At 44.5% G+C, this 25,430-nt stretch overlaps 2 protein-coding genes across 3 annotated transcripts in view; both read right to left on the bottom strand.

The window, feature by feature from the left end:
• Positions 1-564: 564 nt before the first annotated feature.
• ube2e1 (ubiquitin-conjugating enzyme E2E 1) lies at positions 565-13,963 on the bottom strand. The gene is made up of 6 exons (XM_029663180.2): positions 13,847-13,963; positions 12,852-13,000; positions 12,278-12,328; positions 2,377-2,509; positions 1,341-1,488; positions 565-1,146 (listed from the first exon to the last, which is right to left on the bottom strand). The coding sequence occupies exons 2-6, from the start codon at positions 12,992-12,994 to the stop codon at positions 1,049-1,051; spliced, it is 573 nt and encodes a 190-aa protein (XP_029519040.1). The 5' UTR covers positions 12,995-13,000; positions 13,847-13,963; the 3' UTR covers positions 565-1,048.
• A 1,827-nt stretch (positions 13,964-15,790) lies between these two features.
• Positions 15,791-25,430, bottom strand: part of LOC115131441 (ubiquitin-conjugating enzyme E2 E2-like) — a 49,139-nt gene continuing 39,499 nt past the window's right edge. For both annotated transcript variants that reach the window (XM_029663179.2, XM_029663178.2), the window contains exons 5-6: positions 19,967-20,114; positions 15,791-17,088 (exon numbers count right to left, since the gene is read on the bottom strand). In XM_029663179.2, coding sequence (XP_029519039.1) covers positions 16,991-17,088; positions 19,967-20,114 — 246 coding nt within the window. In that variant the 3' untranslated portion in view covers positions 15,791-16,990. The remainder of the gene's footprint in view (positions 17,089-19,966; positions 20,115-25,430) is intronic.

Consider the following 25,430-nt stretch of genomic DNA (forward strand, 5'->3'; position numbering starts at 1 on the left):
CTGATTATTAAATGTCTGTAAATGGTTGTTTTTGTGTATTTGTTAATACAAAAGCTGTGTAGTTTATTAGCTTTGTACATGTTTTATTTACCTAATTTGTCACTTTCCTAAAAACTTAATTCCTAGCGGGTAGTTATGGGATGAAATGTGGCTTCTGTCATGTGTCCAAATAACATCCTCTCTCGTTCAGTACTACAAACGTAGAAGGATTGGATTGGTGGAGGCATGGGCCAGGAGTTTCCACCATATTTCTGAAAGTCATTTTCTTTCAATTCAGTGAATTGAAGTGAACACTGAAGATGGAGGGATAATTTGAACATTGCCTGTGTCCTTCATGTCTTGTGTGAGACCTCGCTAAATAAATGTCATGTTTTATGCTGCTACTTAGTTGGTTTTGTTTGTTGCTGTCCATCTGCTTCCTGACATTTGCACATTTCAGTTTGAACGCCATTGAACAATGACTGTATATCAGCAACACACCTAGACATTATGTGCTGTATAGGCTAAATACCAATGTTTCAGCACTATGTTATAGCAGATGAAATGATAGATATGCAAGAGCGCTTACACCAACGGTTACTTTATTATGTGAAATTCACGTTAACATGAGATTAGGAATTCTACCAGAAAACCATTGTGTCACCTTTATACAAGCAGTCCAACAATTTCAAATTAATTTCATTTCGTAGTACAATTAGCAAAAAAATCATTTACAGAACGTTAAGGAAACATTGAAAAGCATTATTACCAAAATCTTCATTATAATATACGGGCCGAGAACTCAAAAAAGACCATGAACAAAATATCAGGAGATGAGACAAATTCCAAGAAAAATCCTTCCCTAGTCTCCAAGCTCCCGTTTCCCCCAACCTGACAGTCCCCGAGTCATCCCAGAGAGACGACACCTCCCCCTCATGATTGTAGTCATTAGGGCATGCAACAGAAAACGTTTCGCAATGGGAAACAGAAATGAACGTTTCTTATTGGACAATTCCAAGTAGTTCCTCCCCGTTTCAGTCCCTAATGAATACGACCCAGTCCTGTGTGTCTATGTGGCGTATCTCTTGGTCCACTGTTTGGCTATCCTGTCGTGCTCTGGTCTGTTGGTTGTGTACTGGGTGGCAATGCTTCCTACCAGAGGGTCAGCTGTGAGGGGTGGAGATAACACAGAGTTATAGATAAGGCATCAACTATAGCTTTGACCAGCCAGCACGTACACACGGAATTCCACATATGACAATGTTTGAAATAAGACTACAATGCCCGTCAAATCAGCCACTGTAATGAATTCATTTCAATTGAACACGCATTACAGTAGTATATGGTGTCTTAAGTCTTACCAGGGTTGCAGTCAGTGAGCAGGGAGCAGATGGACAGCAGCACCTTGGAGATGGTGAGGGCGGGGCTCCAGTTGTCCTTCAGGATGTCCAGACAGATCACACCCTGACTGTTGATGTTACAGTGGTAGATCCTGGTACGGAACGTCACCTAGGAAACAACAATGTTTCTCTAGAAATCAATACACCCGACTGTCATTGATGTTACAGTGGTAGATCCTGGTACGGAACGTCACCTAGGAAACAACAATGTTTCTCTAGAAATCAATACACCCGACTGTCATTGATGTTACACTGGTAAATCCTGGTACGGAACGTCACCTAGGATACAACAAAGTTTCTCTAGATCAATGCACCCTGTGGTTTATGTGCTTTTTCCAGTCCTTCGGGAGCTGAGCATCTCTTTGTGCCAGTAACACAGAAGAAGAGAAGCGAAACATTAGGAAGACAAGAGACTAAACATCATTAGGGAGCCACCTCTGACCTCCGGGCTGCATGCCTGAACAGTGGAGGGATCAGAGTGAGAGTGACATTGGAGACGCACCCTTTGACTCAATCAAACTCTCCCCCTCTACCTCCCTAGCTGACTCATTCTCTCTCAATCACTTCATGAGTAACTAACCATGTCTGTCTGTCTGTCTACAGCCAGGCAGTAAAAACAAGGAAACAACTAAGTTTCTCTAGATCAATACACCCTGACTGTTATTGATGTTACACTGGTAGATCCTGAAAGAAACACCAAAATAATCTGCTCAACAATGCTTGGAGGATGGAAACTCATGGAAGCCACATTTCTATTCAAGCCTTTTGTGTCTGGTTTGGTTGGTTGGTTTGGTTAAATTGACCATTAACTGTTTGCAATTTGCAGAAAGAACTAGAGGCCCTGCATTTCAATAACATCCAAGTGCAATCGCTCCCTCCAGCGGTCAACTTCGCAATAACAAGTTCCCTTCTCTAGTGAGAAAGTGGTAGCCTACAAAGCTGTGTAATCGAGGAGTGTTCTATTCATTGTTTGAGTTGTTTTGACTGGAGTCTTTACCTTGGGTGGTTTGAAGGGGTAGTCTGGTGTGAAGGCGATATCTAGGAAGAAGACTCCTCCCTCGTATACAGAGCCTGGTGGTCCCAGGATGGTGGATCTCCACTCATAGATGTTGTCTCCTTTTGGACCTGCACTGCAAACACACAAACAGGCAACATAGGTACATTGCATTGTTTCATTGCATTGGAGAAATGAAGGGTGAAAGACAAGATGACAGAATGTGATGAAGGAATGCAATAATATAGTGCTTTACACTTGGTTTCTCTGTAGAACATACAAACACACAGGCTATATGATTTATAGAGATTGAGGCTTTCTAAAATATCTGATCTCAAACTAATAACTAGCTCACAAAAGTGAAGGTTAACTAACACATTAAAATGCTAATACTTGTGTATCAGAAAACAGAAAAACTGAAATGTAGGCATCATTGTAATAATAATCCCTTATATATATATATATATAATATAATCCACTATCATTCACAGCATTATCGATGTAGCTCATTACCAGCGCAACCTGCCACGAGTCAGGTCATCGCCTCGTAGTAAAACCAAAACAAAGCTATAGTGCTATGCAGTTTATTTGCTCAGTAAACACAGAAATGGTCTACGACGAAAAACGCCTTGTCATTACTCATCGACCAAAATGCATGCTTTGCATTGATGCTAACAGCATAGCTAATTAGAAATCAATGTGAAAACATAACACTTAATTGTATGCCAAAAACACAGGACAGTTTCTTTATAAAATACAGTACTTAATTGTATGCCCATCACCCCCAAAAAATACTTTGATGCCAAAAACACAGGATAGTCTCTGTATAAAATACAGTACTTAATTCTATGCCAAAGACACAGGACAGTCTCTGTATAAAATACAGTACTTAATTGTATGCCAAAAACACAGGACAGTTTCTTTATAAAATACAGTACTTAATTGTATGCCCATCACCCCCCAAAAATACTTTGATGCCAAAAACACAGGACAGTCTCTGTATAAAATACAGTACTTAATTCTATGCCAAAAACACAGGATAGTGTCAGTCTAAAATACAGTTCCTAATTCTATGCCAAAAACACAGGATAGTGTCAGTCTAAAATACAGTTCCCAATTCTATGCCAAAAATCTGTATATAGAAGTATTGTATCATTTCACATGAAAACATCCAGCCTGTGGTTTCTCTGCCTGACAACAGATGTGTGTGATACACAGCAGAGCCACAGAAGAGAGTCTGTTCTCCACCCCAACAGACAAATGTCACGTAGTGTTCCCGGCAGGGGTGATATGGCATGCTGCAGTCAATGTAGTCGTTCAGTTCAATATGCCACACTAATAGTCACTGTTGTGTTGTCATTCAGTTCAATAACAGACAGAGAGAAAGGAAAGGTGGGGCAAGATCAGTCCACATTTCAGCTGGGAGACTGTGTTTGTGATGAAGAACCATCAAAATGTCTACACTCAATGCATCAGTCAGGTAACAAGTGGAATACCAGATTTTTCTGATTCTCCAAAACGCTTTTGTTTACTTCTGTGATACTGTTGTTAGTTTATTTTGAATCTTTTTGCAAACAACAGGGGATAATCTTCCAAGTGTAAATAGAAATGGTCATCCCTGTGAGAGTACAGGCCAGTTGTATCAGGGGCCAGCATAATGCATGCAACTCCTGACTTCAGTCTGTATCTCAACTCTCACTTGACACCTTGGCTTGCCAGGAATATGTCTAAGTGCAGATACTGTCCTTTTTATGTGTCATCACATCATCTCGAACCCATTAGCAGCTGCTAGCACTACCTCTTTTTATAGCACTAACCAGAAACACAGTGTAATGTACACTAGGCTGTCATAACAAAATAGATAGTATAATGACGCCACTTCAACAGAGCGGCTGAAAGACTGAAGACACACTACCCATTCCTGATAATGGCAATCGCACAGAGATGCAGTATACATAGAATAATGTCTAATATATTTTTTTTTTTTTTGGGGGGTAATCGGCCTGTGAGTGAACCTTCTTTTCAGTAACGTAAAGATAATATTTACCAAGCATTCCAGGAGTAATGGGAATGCTTCAAGGCTGTTTTCTTCATTCAGAGATTTTATAGGAATAGGTCATGCCTTTCATTAAATAGGAGAATACAAATAATTCAGTTGACATATCATTATAGACTATGGGGATATTGTGTATAGGATTATGAATACAGCTGCCACTGTATTGAAGCCAATGGACAGTTTATCATAGCGCACTACGTTTTATTACGGGCTATAGGCTGGCCCACTTTGAAGTCTCGTAGATCGATGCGTTGCACTCTAGTTTATAAAGCCCTCCTGCTTTAACAATGAAGTAAGATACTTCCTCAGTATCTTACTTCATTGTTAACTTCTAGAAGTACGAGATACCAGACCCGGCCTCAGGGATGGCCATCTCTGGAGATCCCTTCCAGTTCCACTGAGTTGGGTCCAACTGCTTTTTGTTTTTCTTGCACCTTACGTGTGGAATGATCGCCAATGCCCTTTAAAATTGGAGGAATTGGTGCCTCTAGGGCAGGGGTATACAACCGGGGTCTGCGGGCCCCCTATGGGTCTATATAGGTACTGCAGTGAAAATATATATACTGAAAAAATATATAAAACACAACATGTAATGTGTTGGTCTCATGTTTCATGAGCTGAAGTAAAATATCCCAGACACATAAAAAGCTTATTTCTCTCAAATTGTGCACAAATTTCTCATTTGCCAAAATCATCCATCCACCTGACAGGTGTGTCATATCAAGAAGCTGATTAAACAGCATGATCATCACACAGATGCACCTTGTGCTGGGTACAAAAAAAGTCCATTCTTAAAATGTGCAGATTTGTCACACTACACAATGCCACAGATGTCTATATTGAGGGACTGCACAATGGCATGCTGACTGCAGGAATATCCATTAGCGCTGTTGCCAGAGAATTTAATGTTAATTTCTCTACCATAAGCCTCCAACGTTGTTTTAGAGAACTTGGCAGTACGTTCAACCGGCCTCACAACCCCAGACCACGTGTATGGTGTTGCGTGGGTGAGAGGCTTGCTGATGTCAACGTTGTGAACGAGTGCCCCATGGTGGCGGTGGGGTTATGGTATGGGTAGGCATAAGCAACGGGCAACAAACACAATTGCATTTTATTGATGGACCTTTTAATGGCAATTGTCGTGCCAGTCATCTGCCACCATCACCTCATGTTTCAGCATGATAATGCATGGGCCCCATGTCGCAAGGGTCAGTACACAATTCCTGGAAGCTAAAATTGTACCAGTTCTTCCATGGCCTGCATACATACTCACCAGACATGTCGCCCATTGATTATGTTTTGGATGCTCTGGATCGACGTGTACGACACCGTGTTCCAGTTACCGCCAATATCCAGCAACTTGGCACAGCCATTGAAGAGTTGGACAACATTCCACAGGCCACAATCAACAGCCTGATCAACTCTATGCGAAGGAGATGTGTCGCACTGCATGATGGTGGTCACACCAGATACTGACTGGTTTTTCTAATCCATGCCCCTACCTTTTATTATTATTATTATTATTATATATTTTTTCATCTGTGACCAACAGATGCATATCTGTATTACTAGTCATGTGACATCCATAGATTGGGGCCTAATGAATTCATTTCAATTATCAGAGTTCCTTGTATGAATTGTAACTCAGTAAAATATTTGAAATTGTTTCATGTAGCGTTTATATTTTTGTTCAGTATTGTACTAAAGCGATTAAAAAACAACTAATGTGTATATTGTGTTTTAATGTGTTGTTGTGCTAAACAGGGCTCTTCTGGAAAACAGACCTTGGTCTCAGTATTGACTCCCTGTCAAAATAAAGGTTAACTAAATAAAATAAGGCAACACTTTCCCAACGGACCATGAACACAGCAAGCAAAACAGCCTCCATTATCCCAACACTGGGTCCCACTCCAATGATCACGACTCCCGAATAAACACAACTCCTTTCAGAAATAACAGCTCAGAGGTACAGTAGGTAGCAGCCGTACTTTGGGTTTTTAACGCTTGCTAACAACACAGCATGGGCTAGACACTTCCTCCCCAGTGGGGAGTCCTTTTTATAGATATGAAAAGCTTTACAGAGACTTAGACAGCAGCCATCACAGTCACACATACAACAACAGTAACACTCCATTTTGTGTCAAGAGGAGAGAAAAATCCTTGGCTCGCAATCTCTCACTCTAAACATTAGCTCAGAGTACACTAGAGGGAGTAAACAAAGAATCACAAGCACCTCAGATGGCTTACAATAACTACTGGCACGCTTCCTGAAGTGAAAACACCTTTAGAAGCACACACACAGACACAACACTCATTAGCCAGCAGTCAATGCTGGGGCTACACAGTGAGGGGGTTGAGAGTGAGGGGGTTGAGAGTGAGGGAGTTGAGAGTGAGGGGTTGAGAGTGAGGGGGTGAGAGTGAGGGGTTGAGAGTGAGGGGGTTGGGGGTTGAGAGTGAGGGGGTTGAGAGTGAGGGGGTTGAGTAAGAGGCAGTGAGAACACAATTGGAACCCACTGTTTTCCCTTCTCATCCGATCTAGGAAGGTAAGCAGGGTCGGGCCTGGTTAGTACTTGGATGGAAAACTGCCTGGGAATACCAGGTTCTGCAAGCTTAGGGCAGCAGGTAGCCTAGCGGTGAGAGCGTTGGGCCAGTAACCAAAAGGTCACTGGCTCAAATACCCGAGCCAACAAGGTGAAAAAGCTGTCTATGTGCCCTTGAGCAAGGCACTTAACCCTAGTTTGCGCCAGGGGTGCCGTACTACTATGGCTGTAAAACAACATTTCATATTTATTTTTTTGACCACTATCCCAGTCACAGAGCAGTTACACACACACACACACACCAAGCTTTCAATGTTCAATTACTATCATGAGCCTTAACTCTGAGAATGTCAAGAATCCAATGAGACGCCACCGCAAGGCCAGACACCCAGGGGCTACATCCTGAAGGGAGGGACAGGGAGGGAGAGTGTGTTTGTCAAAGAAAGGAAAACAAGTGCTGGAAAAAAAGTGCAAGGGAGTAGTAGCCAAAGAGCAGCTAAGGAAACGAATGAAGGTGAGAGAGAACACGTGAGGGGGAGGGAGAGAGCATGTGAGGGGGAGGTAGAGAGAGCATGTGAGGGGGAGGTAGAGAGAGCATGTGTGGGGGAGGGAGAGAGAGCATGTGAGGGGGAGGGAGAGAGAGCATGTGAGGGGAAGGAGAGAGAGCATGTGAGGGGGAGGGAGGGAGAGAGAGCATGTGAGGGGGAGGGAGAGAGAGCATGTGTGGGGGAGGGAGAGAGAGCATGTGTGGGGGAGGGAGAGAGAGAGCATGTGAGGGGGAGGGAGAGAGAGCATGTGAGGGGAGGGTGAGAACATGTGAGGGGAGGGAGAGAAAGCATGTGAGGGGAGGGAGAGAAAGAATGTGAGGGGGAGGGAGAGAGAGCATGTGAGGGGGAGGTAGAGAGAGCATGTGAGGGGAGGGAGAGAGAGCATGTGAGGGGAGGGAGAGAGAGCATGTGTGGGGGAGGGAGAGAGAGCATGTGAGGGGGAGGGAGAGAGAGAGCATGTGGGGGAGGGAGAGAGAGCATGTGAGGGGGAGGGAGAGAGAGCATGTGAGGGGGAGGGTGAGAACATGTGAGGGGAGGGAGAGAAAGCATGTGAGGGGGAGGGAGAGAAAGCATGTGAGGGGGAGAGAGCATGTGAGGGTGAGAACATGTGAGGGGGAGGGAGAGAACATGTGAGGGGGAGGGAGAGAGAGCATGTGTGGGGGAGGGAGAGAGAGCATGTGTGGGGGGGAGAGAGCATGTGGGGGAGGGAGAGAGAGAGCATGTGAGGGGGAGGGAGAGAGAGCATGTGAGGGGGAGGGAGAGAGAGCATGCGTGGGGGAGGGAGAGAGAGCATGTGAGGGGGAGGGAGAGAGAGCATGTGGGGGGGGGAGAGAGAGCATGTGAGGGGAGGAGAGAGAGCATGTGTGGGGGAGGGAGAGAGAGCATGTGAGGGGAGATGGAGAGAGAGCATGTGAGGGGGAGGGAGAGAGAGCATGTGAGGGGAGGGAGAGAGAGCATGTGAGGGGAGGGAGAGAGCATGTGAGGGGGGTAGAGAGAGCATGTGAGGGGAGGGAGAGAAAGCATGTGAGGGGGAGGTAGAGAGAGCATGTGAGGGGGAGGGAGAGAGAGCATGTGTGTGGGAGGGAGAGAGAGCATGTGTGGGGAGGAGAGAGAGCATGTGAGGGGGAGGGTGAGAAAGCATGTGAGGGGGAGGGAGAGAAAGCATGTGAGGGGGGGAGGGAGAGAAAGCATGTGAGGGGGAGAGAGCATGTGAGGGTGAGAACATGTGAGGGGGAGGGAGAGAACATGTGAGGGGGAGGGAGAGAACATGTGAGGGGAGAGAGCATGTGAGGGGGAGAGAACTTGTGAGGGGGAGAGAGAGCATGTGAGGGGAGAGAGAACATGTGAGGGGAGAACATGTGAGGGGGAGCATGTGAGGGGGAGAGCACGTGAGGGGGAGGGAGAGAACATGTGAGGGGGCATGTGAGGGGGAGGGAGAGAAAGCATGTGAGGGGGAGAGCATGTGAGGGTGAGAACATGTGAGGGGGAGGGAGATAACATGTGAGGGGGAGGGAGAGAGCATGTGAGGGTGAGAACATGTGAGGGGGAGAACATGTGAGGGGGAGAACATGTGAGGGGCAGGGAGAGAACATGTGAGGGGAGGGAGAGAGCATGTGAGGGGGAGGGAGAGAGCATGTGAGGGGGAGGGAGAGAGCATGTGAGGGGGAGGGAGAGAGGGGGAAGGAAACGAGTGTGTGATGTTAGCACTATGACGACGACAAGACCATTTAAAAATAGAACAAGGCTGGAGTGTGTGTGTGGCATTCCCCGTGTCAAGTATAATTAGCTTTTGATGAATGTCATCTGAGGAACTTGCCATGTAGTGGCCAGAAAACATGACATGCTTGCTATGGCAGAAAACATCCAGTTCAGGAAAACCAACTGATAGATTAATGAAAACTACTGACTAAACCACTATATAAATTGCCTCATGCAAATAATGTATAGTGTATCTAAAGATAGGTCCAAGGCCACAAATACCCTTTTCACACTCACTACCTGCACTGTAGGCATACTGGGCTGGCTTGAATGTTTTCACATTGTCACTCCGAGCCATAAGACTGTACTAGTCTGATGAGCTAAAGCCTAGGCATTAGCTCAAGAAGCTAATGCACGTCTTCAGGTCTCAGGCAAGGCGACTCGTCACAAGCATGGTTCACTGAATTACTTCCATTCTATGACACAACCTTCAGGTCACTAAGGTGGCAGCAGAATGTCTGGTTGGAACATAGTTCACTGGGTCAGCCCCTCCAAAAACCCCTCTTTAGTTCACTGGGTTCCAAGCATCTGGGCAACACGTGGTGATGTGGTTATAAACCCCCATAATCCCTCTGGATTAACCAGAGCTCCTTCCACTTTCCAATACCACAGCAGCACCATAGTAGCCCACTACACTAGACTAGAGCAGGCCACAAAACCCACCAATGGATGGAATGACTAGAGTCAGTCAAATAGGATTCCTTCCTTCATGGTCCTTTCCAGCTGCAGAACACAAAGCTCCTGTCTCAAAACATGCCATTACTCTCTGACATGTTGAGTGAGCCAACCTCTGCCAAATCCATAGCAGTCATATGCCAGGGTCATCAGCTAGCTAAATGTCTGTTTTGGAACTGGTTTGTGTGTGTGTCCAACTGGTGGTCTGGAGAGCTGCGCCAACATGTAATCAGCTCACTTCTCAGGGTCTAGACAGGATCATCATGACCCACAGTTCCCTAAGTGCGTGTAGACTGGCAAGTGTAGACTGACCGCAGCACAGCAGCTTGTCAGCAGGTGAGCGTAAATTCTGACCTCATTGAAGATATACATACAGAGATGAACTCCCTCAGTGGCCTTCAAGGTTCAATAACACACGACAAGGAACTGCTTGTACACCTCCTGTCTCTCTAGAGAGAGAGAGAGTGTGTGTGTGTGTGTGTGTGTGTGTGTGTGTGTAGCACATCTCTTCTCTCCCACTTTACTGGCTTTCCAGGATGCATGTCAGAAGAACTGTGTGAATCATGCCTCTGAAAATACGGAGCGTAGGGGTTAGTAATGTTCTCTAATTGCGCCGGGATTGGCTCAATGTTCTGTCACTCATGGGGACACTAAGTCACCAGCAAATCTAAGGCCAGAGGTCGAAAAATGCAAGCCCCTTGGGTGCTGCCATAGAGTTACATTAGAAGTGCCCATCCAAGAAGGCTCAAGGTCATGGGCCACAGATAAAATTACGTCAAATCACATTATATCTACAGTAGCTTTGATTGGACTGTTAACATCATACTTATAAAATCTTAGCTAGCAGTCATCATCATGAATCAAGTCGACAATCTAGTGGCAAATCCTTTTTGATCCTTGTCATATGAAGAGAAATTATAGATAAAACGTATCGGTGCTCCTCGGCCATTGGACATAAACATTACACAACAAGTTGGAAATAGCAAATTCAACAATGAGTGGTTTGGAAGGAATCAGTGGCTAACTGCAAGCATTTCAAAGCAATCACTAGCCTGCTCTTCAGTGGAGTGGGTTGAGTGGGTTTATGGTCCCAATTCTGGGTTTAAGGGTCTTCCAATGATAAACATTCAACATTGGCCATGCTGTCAATCGAGCATGATTTCTAAAAAAAACAACTGTTAACTCATAACTGGGAAATCTGACTTCAGTGAGTTCAAGACAACTGGGAACTCAGGAAAAAAACTGGCTCCGACTGGCAAAATAAGTTTTGTACGGTCATCCAACTCGGAAATGTAAGTCGGAAACTCAGACCTCTTTCTAGACCTGAAAATCACTGATGTCATTGTGATTCGACCTTGTTTTTTCCCCAGTTCCCAGTTGTCAGTTGCCAGTTGTCGTGAAAGCACCATAAATCCAGAGAATGCCAGACTTTGATGACAAAATTTGCCCATGAAGGACCGCCGCGCCACCTTCCTGTTCAGGTGGGCACAGCACATGGGGAGTCCAAAAATGTATTTTATACTGCTGTATAAATTATGTAATATTCTGGGGAGATATATATACTGTAGCTAAGAAAGTAATACTAAGTATGTTGTGTAGTAAGCTGTTAGTAGCCCATATGCCTCACCCTAATAATTTGGTCTATTTTCCCCTCTTAATTTCGCCTATTGTTCTGACTAGGTGGTGCACATGAAGCCTATAACCTGTTTTAAAGAAATGTAATCATCAAATATTTTATGAGCTTTCAATGTCTGCTTTATGCCACCTTTATTTATCCTACAGTTCTGACTTGGTGTACAGAGAGAACACTGTAAGAACGGCCCATGTTCTGAATTCTGGTACTGTACATTTCAAAAGTGCTGAACAAAGCGTGACTACGTCCGTTCTAGCTCGCTTATTAATGTCTTAATCGAAAATTACGGATGGCCTCTTATCCGCTTGTCATCCCCTTATGCCCTAGTTTGTGCATCTCAATTGACAGTTGAAACCACATTTGTTTAAGCACATCAGCCATATCTGCTGTTTTTAAAAAGGCAGTAAATGAGGCTGAATAAACTGTTTCGCTGTCAGACAAGGCTCCGCTGATAGCCAGGTGTAGCAGTGGTAAGGTGTTCGGACTGCTGTTGGGACCCTGCTGTTGGGACTCTGCTGTTGGGACAGCTTTATGTAGGCGCTAACAGTTTGTGTGCACCGTTATAGCGCAATTAATCTATTGTTCAGAGTTGTGTAGTGGCTTTACTAGCATGCACCCCCCCCCCCCAAAAAAAAAAATGTTGTTTTCCCCACCAACATTTACATGCTAAAATCGCACACACACACGCGCCTACCTGCAGTTCGGTGGCGGATCCAAAGTAATGTCAGCCAACTCCTTCTGAATTCTGAAATAATGCACAAAAATGTAAATGGTCACTCACATAGTCCTTCTTAATTCTAACAGAAGATGAATAATAGGGAACAAGATACATTGTCATGGCACACTCAAAATATCCAGAATGCTAATTTTACCAAAGGATCAAGACAGACAGTAAATCAGGATGAGGACAAATAACTATAGATAAAAAATCTGGCACAGTGCAGTCTATTTTATTTCCTCTAGTCTTACCACAATAAACACTGAAAATAAATATGCAAATAAGTTAGTCATCTATTGAATCATAGGCTATTTACAGTTTGACAACAATGCACTAGGAAGGTTAAGAACATATTCAAAACGGTAAACAAAAAAAACATTATTCGGAAGTTCATATTTATATATACAGAACCGAATTCAGAAAATGGTCCACTGTAAATTAAACACTATAGTGACACGCGCCAGTCAATGACAAGACGATACATTGTAACAAAAGTGGCCGCGAGTGAGTATCAACTCAGTGAAACGTTGCATCTTTTTGACAGCCTTACCTTTTGGCGCTGGTGGAGAGGAGTTTGGAAGTCTTGCTCATACTGGCTTTGCTTTCTTCTCGTTTCTTAGGCGCGTTTTTTTCTAACTGCTGATGAGTTGAGGAAGAAGAACTAATGCTGGCACGCGAATCCTCATCCGACATACCGATCTGTACAGACAAAAACAAAAAGCAACATTCAGGCCACAGAAAAACAACAAATACACCTAAGACCCCCCCCCCCCCCCACACACACAATTTCAGCAGCACTGCAAATATTCAATGTAGGCTATCAATAACCAGCGCCATCAATACGACCTTTAGCCTATTGTTGTTAGGCTCCAACCAACGATGTGTTCATAGGTTTACAGACACAATTCAACATGAGTTTATCGTCAAACCATTACCCCCAGTCTTTCTTAACGCTCTAACAGATTAGCCTACTGACCTAAAGCTAATGTTTGCACTGAAGCGTTATTTTAGCTGAGTTGTGCTACAACAAAGGAGCCCACTCCGCTCTTATTGTGAAATGATTACATTTCATTACAGCAAAATAAGAACGACGAGGAGGTAGCCTGTAGCCTAATTTCCTCAACTGATCAAATAGCCCAATGTAGCCTAAATGTATTGGGCGATGTCGCATTCGTTTGGGGAACCTTCCTCATTCTTCATTCCCACTGAGCATTCGTTGACTTGATGAAACTTTCACTTTGAAATCAGATGCTCTTCAATCACCCATAAGAGAATATGCCGAACATGTATGCCAAACTAGTTGAATCTGTAGACCGAAGCCAATGTGTTTTACAATTAGATGTTATATTGGCATCCCTCGATAGGCAGCTAAAGCTGATCTCAGTCCAGTCTTTAGGACGGACCGTTTTCCTCAATTTCAACCCCAACGGCTATAACCTATCCACGGTGGAGATCCAAATGTCGATTCCTCAGACGCGCCAAACAATACAATATAGATATGTATTTCTCGATTTTAAAAAAGCATTTAGTGTTAGATAGGCCCACCTTTCTTTGTGTCTGTGAGTGCCTCCGTCGCCTGGACGCGTGCCTTTTGCCTCTCGCGGAGCGGAAGTGTGGGTGCAGAGGCAGCAGCAGACGAAGCTAGAGTTATCCAGGGCAATGGATTCCGTCTCGGTTGGGCACACTCGATGACAATGTCAAATTGAGAGAGCTAGCTGAGCACTAATCTATAATTGGAAAGGGGGACAAAGAGGTGTGAGATGATTCTGACCATTGTGGATACCATAAGCCTATATATAATGTTATCAATGCATCATGTAAAAGTGAAGTCCACCTACACTCCCAATAATCAGCAGAGGGTGACAGAAATATTAGATGTTCTTATCTCTTCTTTATGATGGTCATATTAGGCTACATGAAGTGTCCTGCATTTCAAAGCATTCCTGCTAAATTGGCGTGCATCCTCTTGTTGCAGATAGAAATGGACCATGTAGGCTAATGGATAACCTAGCGGAAGAGGCTAACTTGCAGGTACATGCAGGCTACTGCTTTATACCGTATGAACTCACCTGGTGTATTTGCTTCACCACATGAGACAGCTTCTTCAATGTGACGATGGCAGCCCATACAATGTCCACTGAGCTGCATTTTGAATGTAAACATGACCAATATTAGTCTTAAAATGGTTCATTTGAGTTCAGTAGGCTACAGGGCAAACAGTCAACCTCTCCAGTCAGAGGGTCTGATTGAGCCTAACATTAACCCATTGACCAACACCAACAACCTGTGGGAGTTACTGTCCTCAAAGGAGGAAGAACACACCATACTGGCAGCCCATCAAAGAAGAGGTTGAGATATAAGACTTTAAGTGGTATTGTCTTTACCAACCAATCCCCCCTGCCCTGGTCTCTTAGGACAAGCTGGGGGTTGAGGAAGACAACCAGTGAGGTTATGAGGCTCTGCATCAGAAACAATAATCATTCTTCTTCTCCCTGTGGGGTAAAGATGAGGAGGTGGGGGAGGTAGAGTCCCAATGTCCCCCTTCCATTCCCTGCCTGTCAACAATAATTACATCCCTTTGCTGGTCTCTCTACACTTTGCCGCTTCTCTTCGACGAATAAGAATTAGGATCCAACCTACACCAAATCATTTCCAGCAGCAAAACACAGAATGTTAAGGCCCGACTCCACTCCTTTCAACACTGGCTGTCAAAAGGCAAAGATTCTACTAATTCATCCTGGATCAGTTCTCTTCTCACCACTAATGCTGCAACAGTCTAACGAGAGATGAGAAATCCATGTGCAAGAGGGAGGATGTGGTGCTGGTTTATATTGGAATAGGCCTACAATGACTGAGAGGCCACATTGTCGTAATTAGCAATAACAAGCAGCATTGCTGCCTAATTAATAATGGGTGAACTCTTAACTAATAAATAATTTTCACAAAACAAGACTCCACAAAGCACAAAACCAAACATTTCATTTGGAATGCCAAGGCTGCACAGGGTTCAGTATTCCAGGTGCTGTATCACAGGCAGACTGGATCCTTTCATGAAAACCTGCAACATATTAGGAGTGAAGGGATGCATCCAGATGTTCCATTCAGTTGCGGGGGGGCTACATTTTGGGACTGGAATGTCAGGAACTAAACTGCCGTAGTTATACTAGTCGGGACTCAGAATTGTAGAATTACAGAATGGAATCTCAGAATCCAGAGTTTCATTCTAAGGGCATTTGTATATGGGAAGTGTGTTTGTGTGTTTCTGTGTGTCTGCGTGCAGCAGATCCTTCAATAGAGCTCTGTATTTGAGGCAGCCAGCTATCAAAGAGCTTTTAAACTTCTCATGAAAATACATGGGACAAGATGAGAGTTTTGAACTTGAACAAACAGTAGCTTTAACTTTCATCACTGATCATAAAAAGGAAATGTTATTGACAGTGGAGCTTTAAAATGTGACATGAGAAAATAACATAAATCATCTAAAAGGGGTGTATAATATTCATATTTTAATGACCATTAAATATGATAGATTATGCATTGAAATCCCCCACTGTTAGCCCAGTGAAGAAGACAAACAGTGAGCACATTAGCAACAGATTAGCCAAGCCACAGTTAACATTACAACCAGTGTTTAATTGAGTATTCAATAAGTATGTATTCTCACAAGGCAAATGTACAGCAAACAACTGCCAGCTGACTAGTACCACAGGAGGTGAGCAGCAAGACCAGCTACACACAGATCCAGACACACTTACTGTCATGGCAATAACTTCTGGGGGCAGAAAAATAATAACAACAAGTGATTAAATCATAGAAAAGGGTCCACTCTGCATCTGTAAACACTAATTCTGCAGACAGGCTCTAACTGAAGATGACCTCTTAAACAAAAAAGCTCAGCATGGACTGTATCAATAGAATGTATCTAGAATGCTCTAGAATAGAATGCATTTTTCATCAATCACATAAAAAGGGCCTAGGATGATAATGCAATAAACAATGTAGTAATAATAACAACAACAAACAATAACAACAACAAGAATAACAGTATTAAAGCTTTTCGTGACCATATCAACATTCAGTGTATTGGGGAAAAAAATCCAATATACTCTTTGTATATAAAAAAAGAAGCGATCAAGTTCATGTTCTCAGAGGAGGGGTAGTGTGGGGGGGGGACTGAAGGTGTGAGCACAGGAGGCTGGTGAGGGGAGGGCGGCTTATAATAATATCTGGAATGGTGTAAATGGAATGGCATTAACACACATGGAACCCATGGGTTTGATGCATTTGATACATTTCTATTTACTCGTTCCAGTCATTACTATGAGCCCGTCCTCCCCAATAAAGGTGCCACCAGCCGCCTGTGATGAGGAGGGGGGGATCAGGTCAGGTGCTTCCACACATTTGGGGCTCAGAGAGAGGGGCAAGTAGCTTTGTCCCAAACCTGTTTGTGCTGTATAGCCAACTACTATGGCCTAACTAAGTCGCTCTGGATAAGGGTGTCTACTAAATGACTAAAATGTAAATGTCATTGTCATGCCAAACATGCCATTAATAATTCATTGTTTGGGATGCAATGACCACAGGAGTTGGCTATACAGCACAAACAGATTTGGGACAAGTCTAGGAGCGGAGGGGCGAGGGATAGGTGTGCTCAACAGATTTTGGGTGGCGGAGCTCCTTGATGTCCGTCTATGTGGCGTATCTCTTGGTCCACTGTTTGGCTATCCTGTCGTGCTCTGGTCTGTTGGTCGTGTACTGGGTGGCGATGCTTCCTACCAGAGGGTCAGCTGTGAGGAGGGAGAACAACATGGATTAGAGTATTTTAACCACCATTAAATCACATTTCATCACATCCATTGGGTGTTTGTCTACAGTCAGAGAAACGGTCACCCCAACGGTCAGCCCAACTACTTAGATACATTTCATACAATTAACTCTGATTTTTATAGCTTTTAACAACCCACATTTAAAAACCCATTAATTTGCCATGTCGTCAAGCCTTGTTTATCTGAAGTAGGATACTCCATAATTATATGGCATTTAGAGATATAAATCAAGTGTTCACAGCAGGTTTGTCTAGTAATACAGGACAGCAGGGCGAAGAACGATGACAGAGACAGGTTCCCTTTACAGCACATCATCACAGTACTCTGACCTGGGGTGTATTCAGGGAGGTGAAACACTCATTCAAATGGCAGGCCCCCTGCCGAGCTCCTTGTGCAAGTTGAGTAAGCAGCAGTGAGGCCCCAGCCTTAGCAGAGCCAGGTTCAGGTCGGGAGTGAAAACACACTAGAGCTGCAGAGCACCGTACAGGGTCTCCTTGTGGCACCCCGTCTCAGGCAGCCAGGAAATATACAATTATTAAGCCTGCAAGGGTTAATTAACTGTCATTCTGCTCTCTCCTTCTTTAATGAACTATATCCCATATCCCATAGATCCTCTAGACCCCTACTACCACATGAAAAAAGACACATTCAGGGGAGAGAAGGGGAGGAGGGGGAGTTGGTCGCGGGGAGGCAGTGGGAAGGGCATTTAGACTCATGGTGGGTCCACAGCGACAGCGCCAAACCCACTATGCAGTGTGGGAGGGAGCCTGGGGGGAGGGGCTTGGGGGATAAATAATGACCAGACTGATTATGAGAAGGGTTGAGCGACTGCCCTGTTATTATATTTTTAAAGGATCACATTATTGTTTTATCTATATTATGTGTACATGTAACATTTTGTGGGTCTGTGTGGTCTGTGGGAAATATGCATCTTTAATGTGGTCATACATTTAGCAGGAGATTAGGAAGTGCAGCTCAGTTTCCACCTCATTTTGTGGGTAGAGGGCACATAGCCCGTCTTCTCTGCCTATGGCAGCCTCTCTAAATAGCAAGGCTATGCTCACTGAGTCTGTACATAGTCAAGCATTTTCTTAATTTGGGGTCAGTAACAGTGGTCAGAAATTCTGCAACTGTGTATTCTCTGTTTAGGGCCAGATATCATTACAATTTGCTCTGTTTTCTGGTTGATTCTTTCCTGTGTGTAAAATAGTTTTCTTTTTGCTTTCTCATAATTTGGTTGGGTCTAATTGTGCTGCTGTCCTAGGGTTCTATGGGGTCTGTTTGTGTTTGTGAACAGAGCCTGAGAACCAGCTGGCTGAGGGGACTCTTCTCTAGGTTCATCTCTCCGTAGGTGAGGGTTTGTGGTGGAATGTGTGGGTATCGCATCCTTTTAGGGAACTGTAGAATTTAACAGCTCTTTTCTGGATTTTGATAACTAGCGAGTATAGTCCTAATTATGCTCTGCATGCATTGTTTGGGGTTTTGCATTGTATAAAAAGTACATTTTTGCAGAATTCTGCATACAGAGTCTCAATTGGGTGTTTGTCCCATTGTGTACATTCTTTGTTGGTGAGCGGACCCCAGACCTCACAACCATAGAAGGCAATGGCCTCTATAACTGATTGAAGTATTTTCAGCCAGATCCTAATTGGGATGTTGAGTTTTATGTTCCTTTTGATTGCGTAGAAGGCCCTTCTTGCCTTGTATCTTAGGTCGTTTACAGCCTTGTGCAAGTTACCTGTGGTGTTGATGTTTAGGCCGAGGTAGGTATAGTTCTTTGTGTGCTCTAGGGCAACAGTGTCTAGACAGAATGTGTATTTGTTGTCCTGGCTACTGGACCTTTTTTGGAACACCGTTATGTTGGTCTTACTGAGATTCACTGTCAGGCCCCAAGTCTGACAGAATCTGTGTAGAACATCTAGGTGCTGCTGTAGGCCCTCTTTGGTTGGGGACAGAAGCACCAGTTCATCTGCAAACAGTAGCCAATAGATTTCAGAGTCTAGTAGGGTGAGGCCGGGTGCTGCAGACTGTTCTAGTGCCCTCGCTAATTCATTGATATAAAGTGAGAATTGGAACAGTGACATGTTTTGTTGTTGTTTTGGCCCTGTACTCCAGTACTTTGGATTTGAAATGATACAATGACTATGAGATTAAAGTGTAGACTGTCAGCTTTCATTTGAGAGTATGTTCATCCATATCGGGTGAAACGTTTAGAAATGACATATTTGTGCGTGTAACTTTTTCACTCATCATTACTCACAATTCATTCAGGATTATTCATAATCATGGTAGCATCCACATTAATTAGAAGTATTCAGACATATTATATTCTTATTTACAATAAAATCGACTCCAAAATGACACAATACACTATTTACCATTCATTTATATTGGGCACAAAATAATATGTTACTGTCCCAATACTTTTGGAGTTCACTGTACTGTGTCACCCCACGGCCCGAAGGAAAGAAGTCTGTATGTTTATTGCCCATTTTAACTGCACACTTGTTGCTTGTGTACATGTTTCCCCCCCCAACACAGATTTACATCAATTTGCATTGCAGACCCTCATGCCACATTGAGTCAAAAGATTTTTTGAAATCAACAAAGCATGAAAAGACTGCTTTGGTTTGATTGTTTGTCAATAACGGTGTGCAGGGTGTATACATGGTCTTTCGTACTGTATTTTGGTCAGAAGCCAATTTAACATTTGCTCAGGACATTGTTTTCACTGAGGAAATGTTGGAGTCTGCTGTTGATGATACTGCAAAGGATTATTTTTTCGATTTTTCAGAGAGAATCTCTCTCTCTCTGAATGGGTAATAGGGGTGTCACTCACCAGGGTTGCAGTCAGTGAGCAGGGAGCAGATGGACAGCAGCACCTTGGAGATGGTGAGGGCGGGGCTCCAGTTGTCCTTCAGGATGTCCAGACAGATCACACCCTGACTGTTGATGTTACAGTGGTAGATCCTGGTACGGAACGTCACCTAGGAAACAACAATGTTTCTCTAGAAATCAATACACCCGACTGTCATTGATGTTACACTGGTAAATCCTGGTACGGAACGTCACCTAGGATACAACAAAGTTTCTCTAGATCAATGCACCCTGTGGTTTATGTGCTTTTTCCAGTCCTTCGGGAGCTGAGCATCTCTTTGTGCCAGTAACACAGAAGAAGAGAAGCGAAACATTAGGAAGACAAGAGACTAAACATCATTAGGGAGCCACCTCTGACCTCCGGGCTGCATGCCTGAACAGTGGAGGGATCAGAGTGAGAGTGACATTGGAGACGCACCCTTTGACTCAATCAAACTCTCCCCCTCTATCTCCCTAGCTGACTCATTCTCTCTCAATCACTTCATGAGTGACTAACCATGCTGGCCTGCTTGTGGAAACTGTGCTCCATAACTGTGCTCCCAGGCTATCCCAAGGTGTGGAGTGGATCTGCTAGTCTAGTCTGTGGTGTTTTTGTACCCTGTTCTCAGACAGCAGCTATAGGAGTGTGTGTGTGTGTGTGTGTGTGTGTGTGTGTGTGTCTGTCTGTCTGTCTGTCTGCCTATATGTCTGCAGCCCTGTTCACAGCCTAAACCCAGCGGGAGGCCTGGCTCTCAGAGCAGCAGATATGTTTCCGTTCATCCTCATCCTTTCCGTCTCTCAGGAAAGAGAGAGAAAGGAAAGGAAGAGAGAGAGACAGACAAGGAAAGGAAGAGAGAGAGAGAGAGAGAGAGAGAGAAAGGAAAGGAAGAGAGAGAGACAGACAAGGAAAGGAAGAGAGAGAGAGAGAGAGAGAGAGAGAGACAAGGAAATGAAGAGACAGATGGAGAGAGAGAGAGAAACAAGGAAATGAAGAGACAGATGGAGAGAGAGAGACAAGGAAAGGAAGAGAGAGAGACAGACAAGGAAAGGAAGAGAGAGAGAGAGACAAGGAAAGGAAGAGACAGAGAGAGAGAGAGAGACATGGAGAGAGAGAGAGAAGGAAAGAAAGAGACAGGTGGAGAGAGAGAGAGAGAGAAGGAAAGAAAGAGACAGATTGAGAGAGAGAGACAAGGAAAGAAAGAGACAGGTGGAGAGAGAGAGAGAGACAGAGAGACAGATGGAGAGAGAGACAAGGAAAGGAAGAGACAGGTGGAGAGAGAGAGAGAGAGACAAGGAAAGAAAGAAACAGATGGAGAGAGAGAGAGAGACAGATGGAGAGAGAGAGAGACAGATGGAGAGAGAGAGACAGACAGATGGAGAGAGAGAGACAGATGGAGAGAGAGAGAGAGAGACAGATGGAGAGAGAGAGACAGATGGAGAGAGAGAGAGAGAGAGAGAGACAGATGGAGAGAGAGAGAGAGAGAGAGATGGAGAGAGAGAGAGAGAGACAGATGGAGAGAGAGAGAGAGAGACAGATGGAGAGAGAGAGAGAGACAGATGGAGAGAGAGAGAGACAGATGGAGAGAGAGAGAGAGAGAGACAAGGAAAAGAGGAGACAGATGGAGAGAGAGAGAGAGAGAGACAAGGAAAGGAAGAGACAGATGGAGAGAGAAAGAGAGAGAGACAAGGAAAGGAAGAGACAGATGGAGAGAGAAAGAGAGAGAGACAAGGAAAGGAAGAGACAGATGGAGAGACAAGGAAAGGAAGAGACAGATGGAGAGAGAGAGAGAGAGACAAGGAAAAGAGGAGACAGATGGAGAGAGAGAGAGAGAGACAAGGAAAGGAAGAGACAGATGGAGAGAGAAAGAGAGAGAGACAAGGAACGGAAGAGACAGATGGAGAGAGAGAGAGAGAGAGTGACAAGGAAAGGAAGAGACAGATGGAGAGAGCGAGAGAGACAAGGAAAGGAAGAGACAGATGGAGAGAGAGAGAGAGAGACAAGGAAAGGAAGAGACAGATGGAGAGAGAGAGAGAGAGAGAGAGTGACAAGGAAAGGAAGAGACAGATGGAGAGAGAGAGAGAGACAAGGAAAGGAAGAGACAGATGGAGAGAGAGAGAGAGAGAGAGAGAGACAAGGAAAGGAAGAGACAGATGGGAGAGAGAGAGAGGGAGACAAGGAAAGGAAGAGACAGAAGGGAGAGAGAGAGACAAGGAAAGGAAGAGACAGATGGGAGAGAGAGAGAGAGAGAGAGAGAGAGAAGGAAAGGAAGAGACAGATGGAGAGAGAGAGTTCACCAACCCAAACCAACCCCATAGAGCCTCAGGACAGCACTCAGAAAATCTGGCCCAACCAAATCATCACAAAACAAAAAGAAATATATATCACCTATTGGAAAGACACCACCAAAAATCAAAGGAAACTTCAATGCTATTTGGCGCTAAACAGACAGCACATGGTGGCAGACTATCTGACCACTGTGACTGATAGAAAACTGAGGAAAACATTGACTAGGTACAGACTCAGTGAGCACAGTCTGGCTATAGAGACCGGTCTGCACAGACAAACCTGGCTTCCCAGAGAGGACAGGCTGTGCTCACTCTGCTCCAGGGGAGAGGTAGAGACAGAGCTGCATTTCCTACTACACTGTGACAAATACTCAGACCAAAGAGAATATTTCTTTCCCAAAATTATAATTCAATACAAAGAATTTGAAACTATAAAAGATGAAGAAAAAAATCCAATATTTATTGGGTGAAAAGCCTAAATGTGCAGGTTTGGCAGCCAAATATGTGTCCTCCTGCCACAACCTGAGGGACAGATGGAGAGAGACAATGAAAGGAAGAGACAGATGGAGAGAGAGAGAGAGAGAGAGACAAGGAAAGAAAGAAACAGATGGAGAGAGAGAGAGAGACAGATGGAGAGAGAGAGAGACAGATGGAGAGAGAGAGACAGACAGATGGAGAGAGAGAGAGAGAGAGAGACAGATGGAGAGAGAGAGAGAGAGACAGATGGAGAGAGAGAGAGAGAGACAGATGGAGAGAGAGAGAGAGACAGATGGAGAGAGAGAGAGAGAGACAGATGGAGAGAGAGAGAGAGAGACAGATGGAGAGAGAGAGAGAGACAGATGGAGAGAGAGAGAGAGACAGATGAGAGAGAGAGAGAGAGAGAGAGAGAGAGAGACAAGGAAAAGAGGAGACAGATGGAGAGAGAGAGAGAGACAAGGAAAGGAAGAGACAGATGGAGAGACAAGGAAAGGAAGAGACAGATGGAGAGAGAGAGACAAGGAAAAGAGGAGACAGATGGAGAGAGAGAGAGAGAGACAAGGAAAGGAAGAGACAGATGGAGAGAGAAAGAGAGAGAGACAAGGAATGGAAGAGACAGATGGAGAGAGAGAGAGTGACAAGGAAAGGAAGAGACAGATGGAGAGAGAGAGAGAGAGAGAGAGTGACAAGGAAAGGAAGAGACAGATGGAGAGAGAGACAAGGAAAGGAAGAGACAGATGGAGAGAGAGAGAGAGAGAGAGACAAGGAAAGGAAGAGACAGATGGAGAGAGAGAGAGAGAGAGAGAGACAAGGAAAGGAAGAGACAGATGGAGAGAGAGAGAGAAAGAGAGAGAGACAAGGAAAGGAAGAGACAGATGGGAGAGAGAGAGAGGGAGACAAGGAAAGGAAGAGACAGATAGAGAGAGAGAGAGAGAGAGAGAGAGAGAGAGAGACAAGGAAAAGAAGAGACAGATGGGAGAGAGAGAGACAAGGAAAGGAAGAGACAGATGGGAGAGAGAGAGAGAGAGAAGGAAAGGAAGAGACAGATGGAGAGAGAGAGTTCACCAACCCAAACCAACCCCATAGAGCCTCAGGACAGCACTCAGAAAATCTGGCCCAACCAAATCATCACAAAACAAAAATAAAAATATATCACCTATTGGAAAGACACCACCAAAAATCAAAGGCAACTTCAATGCTATTTGGCGCTAAACAGACAGCACATGGTGGCAGACTATCTGACCACTGTGACTGATAGAAAACTGAGGAAAACATTGACTAGGTACAGACTCAGTGAGCACAGTCTGGCTATAGAGACCGGTCTGCACAGACAAACCTGGCTTCCCAGAGAGGACAGGCTGTGCTCACTCTGCTCCAGGGGAGAGGTAGAGACAGAGCTGCATTTCCTACTACACTGTGACAAATACTCAGACCAAAGAGAATATTTCTTTCCCAAAATTATAATTCAATACAAAGAATTTGAAACTATAAAAGATGAAGAAAAAAATCCAATATTTATTGGGTGAAAAGCCTAAATGTGCAGGTTTGGCAGCCAAATATGTGTCCTCCTGCCACAACCTGAGGGACAGATGGAGAGAGACAATGAAAGGAAGAGACAGATGGAGAGAGAGAGAGAGAGAGACAAGGAAAGGAAGAGACAGATGGAGAGAGAGAGAGAGAGACAAGGAAAGAAAGAAACAGATGGAGAGAGAGAGAGAGACAGATGGAGAGAGAGAGAGACAGATGGAGAGAGAGAGACAGACAGATGGAGAGAGAGACAGATGGAGAGAGAGAGAGAGACAGATGGAGAGAGAGAGAGAGAGAGAGACAGATGGAGAGAGAGAGAGAGAGAGAGACAGATGGAGAGAGAGAGAGAGAGACAGATGGAGAGAGAGAGAGAGAGAGACAGATGGAGAGAGAGAGAGAGACAGATGGAGAGAGAGAGAGAGACAGATGGAGAGAGAGAGAGAGAGAGAGAGAGAGACAAGGAAAAGAGGAGACAGATGGAGAGAGAGAGAGAGACAAGGAAAGGAAGAGACAGATGGAGAGAGAAAGAGAGAGAGACAAGGAAAGGAAGAGACAGATGGAGAGAGAAAGAGAGAGAGACAAGGAAAGGAAGAGACAGATGGAGAGAGAAAGAGAGAGACAAGGAAAGGAAGAGACAGATGGAGAGACAAGGAAAGGAAGAGACAGATGGAGAGAGAGAGAGAGAGACAAGGAAAGAGGAGACAGATGGAGAGAGAGAGACAAGGAAAGGAAGAGACAGATGGAGAGAGAAAGAGAGAGAGACAAGGAACGGAAGAGACAGATGGAGAGAGAGAGAGTGACAAGGAAAGGAAGAGACAGATGGAGAGAGAGAGACAAGGAAAGAAGAGAGATGGAGAGAGAGAGAGTGACAAGGAAAGGAAGAGACAGATGGAGAGAGAGAGAGAGAGAGAGAGAGAGAGAGACAAGGAAAGGAAGAGACAGATGGAGAAGAGAGAGAGACAAGGAAAGGAAGAGACAGATGGAGAGAGAGAGAGAGAGAGAGACAAGGGAAGGAAGAGACAGATGGAGAGAGAGAGAGAGAGAGAGAGACAAGAAAGGAAGAGACAGATGGAGAGAGAGAGAGAAAGAGAGAGACAAGGAAAGGAAGAGACAGATGGGAGAGAGAGAGAGACAAGGAAAGGAAGAGACAGATAGAG

This window comes from Oncorhynchus nerka, linkage group LG7 (genome assembly GCF_034236695.1).
Source record: "Oncorhynchus nerka isolate Pitt River linkage group LG7, Oner_Uvic_2.0, whole genome shotgun sequence".
In the NCBI taxonomy this organism is placed as follows: domain Eukaryota; kingdom Metazoa; phylum Chordata; class Actinopteri; order Salmoniformes; family Salmonidae; genus Oncorhynchus; species Oncorhynchus nerka.

Excerpts from the sequence above, each read along its gene's own strand:
- ube2e1 (XM_029663180.2), bottom strand. The coding sequence starts at position 12,994 with ATGTCGGATGAGGATTCGCGTGCCAGCATTAGTTCTTCTTCCTCAACT. Across the intron at positions 12,329-12,851 it reads CTCTCCACCAGCGCCAAAAG|AATTCAGAAGGAGTTGGCTG; the intron begins GTAAGGCTGTCA and ends GCATTATTTCAG. Across the intron at positions 2,510-12,277 it reads GATCCGCCACCGAACTGCAG|TGCAGGTCCAAAAGGAGACA; the intron begins GTAGGCGCGTGT and ends GTGTGTTTGCAG.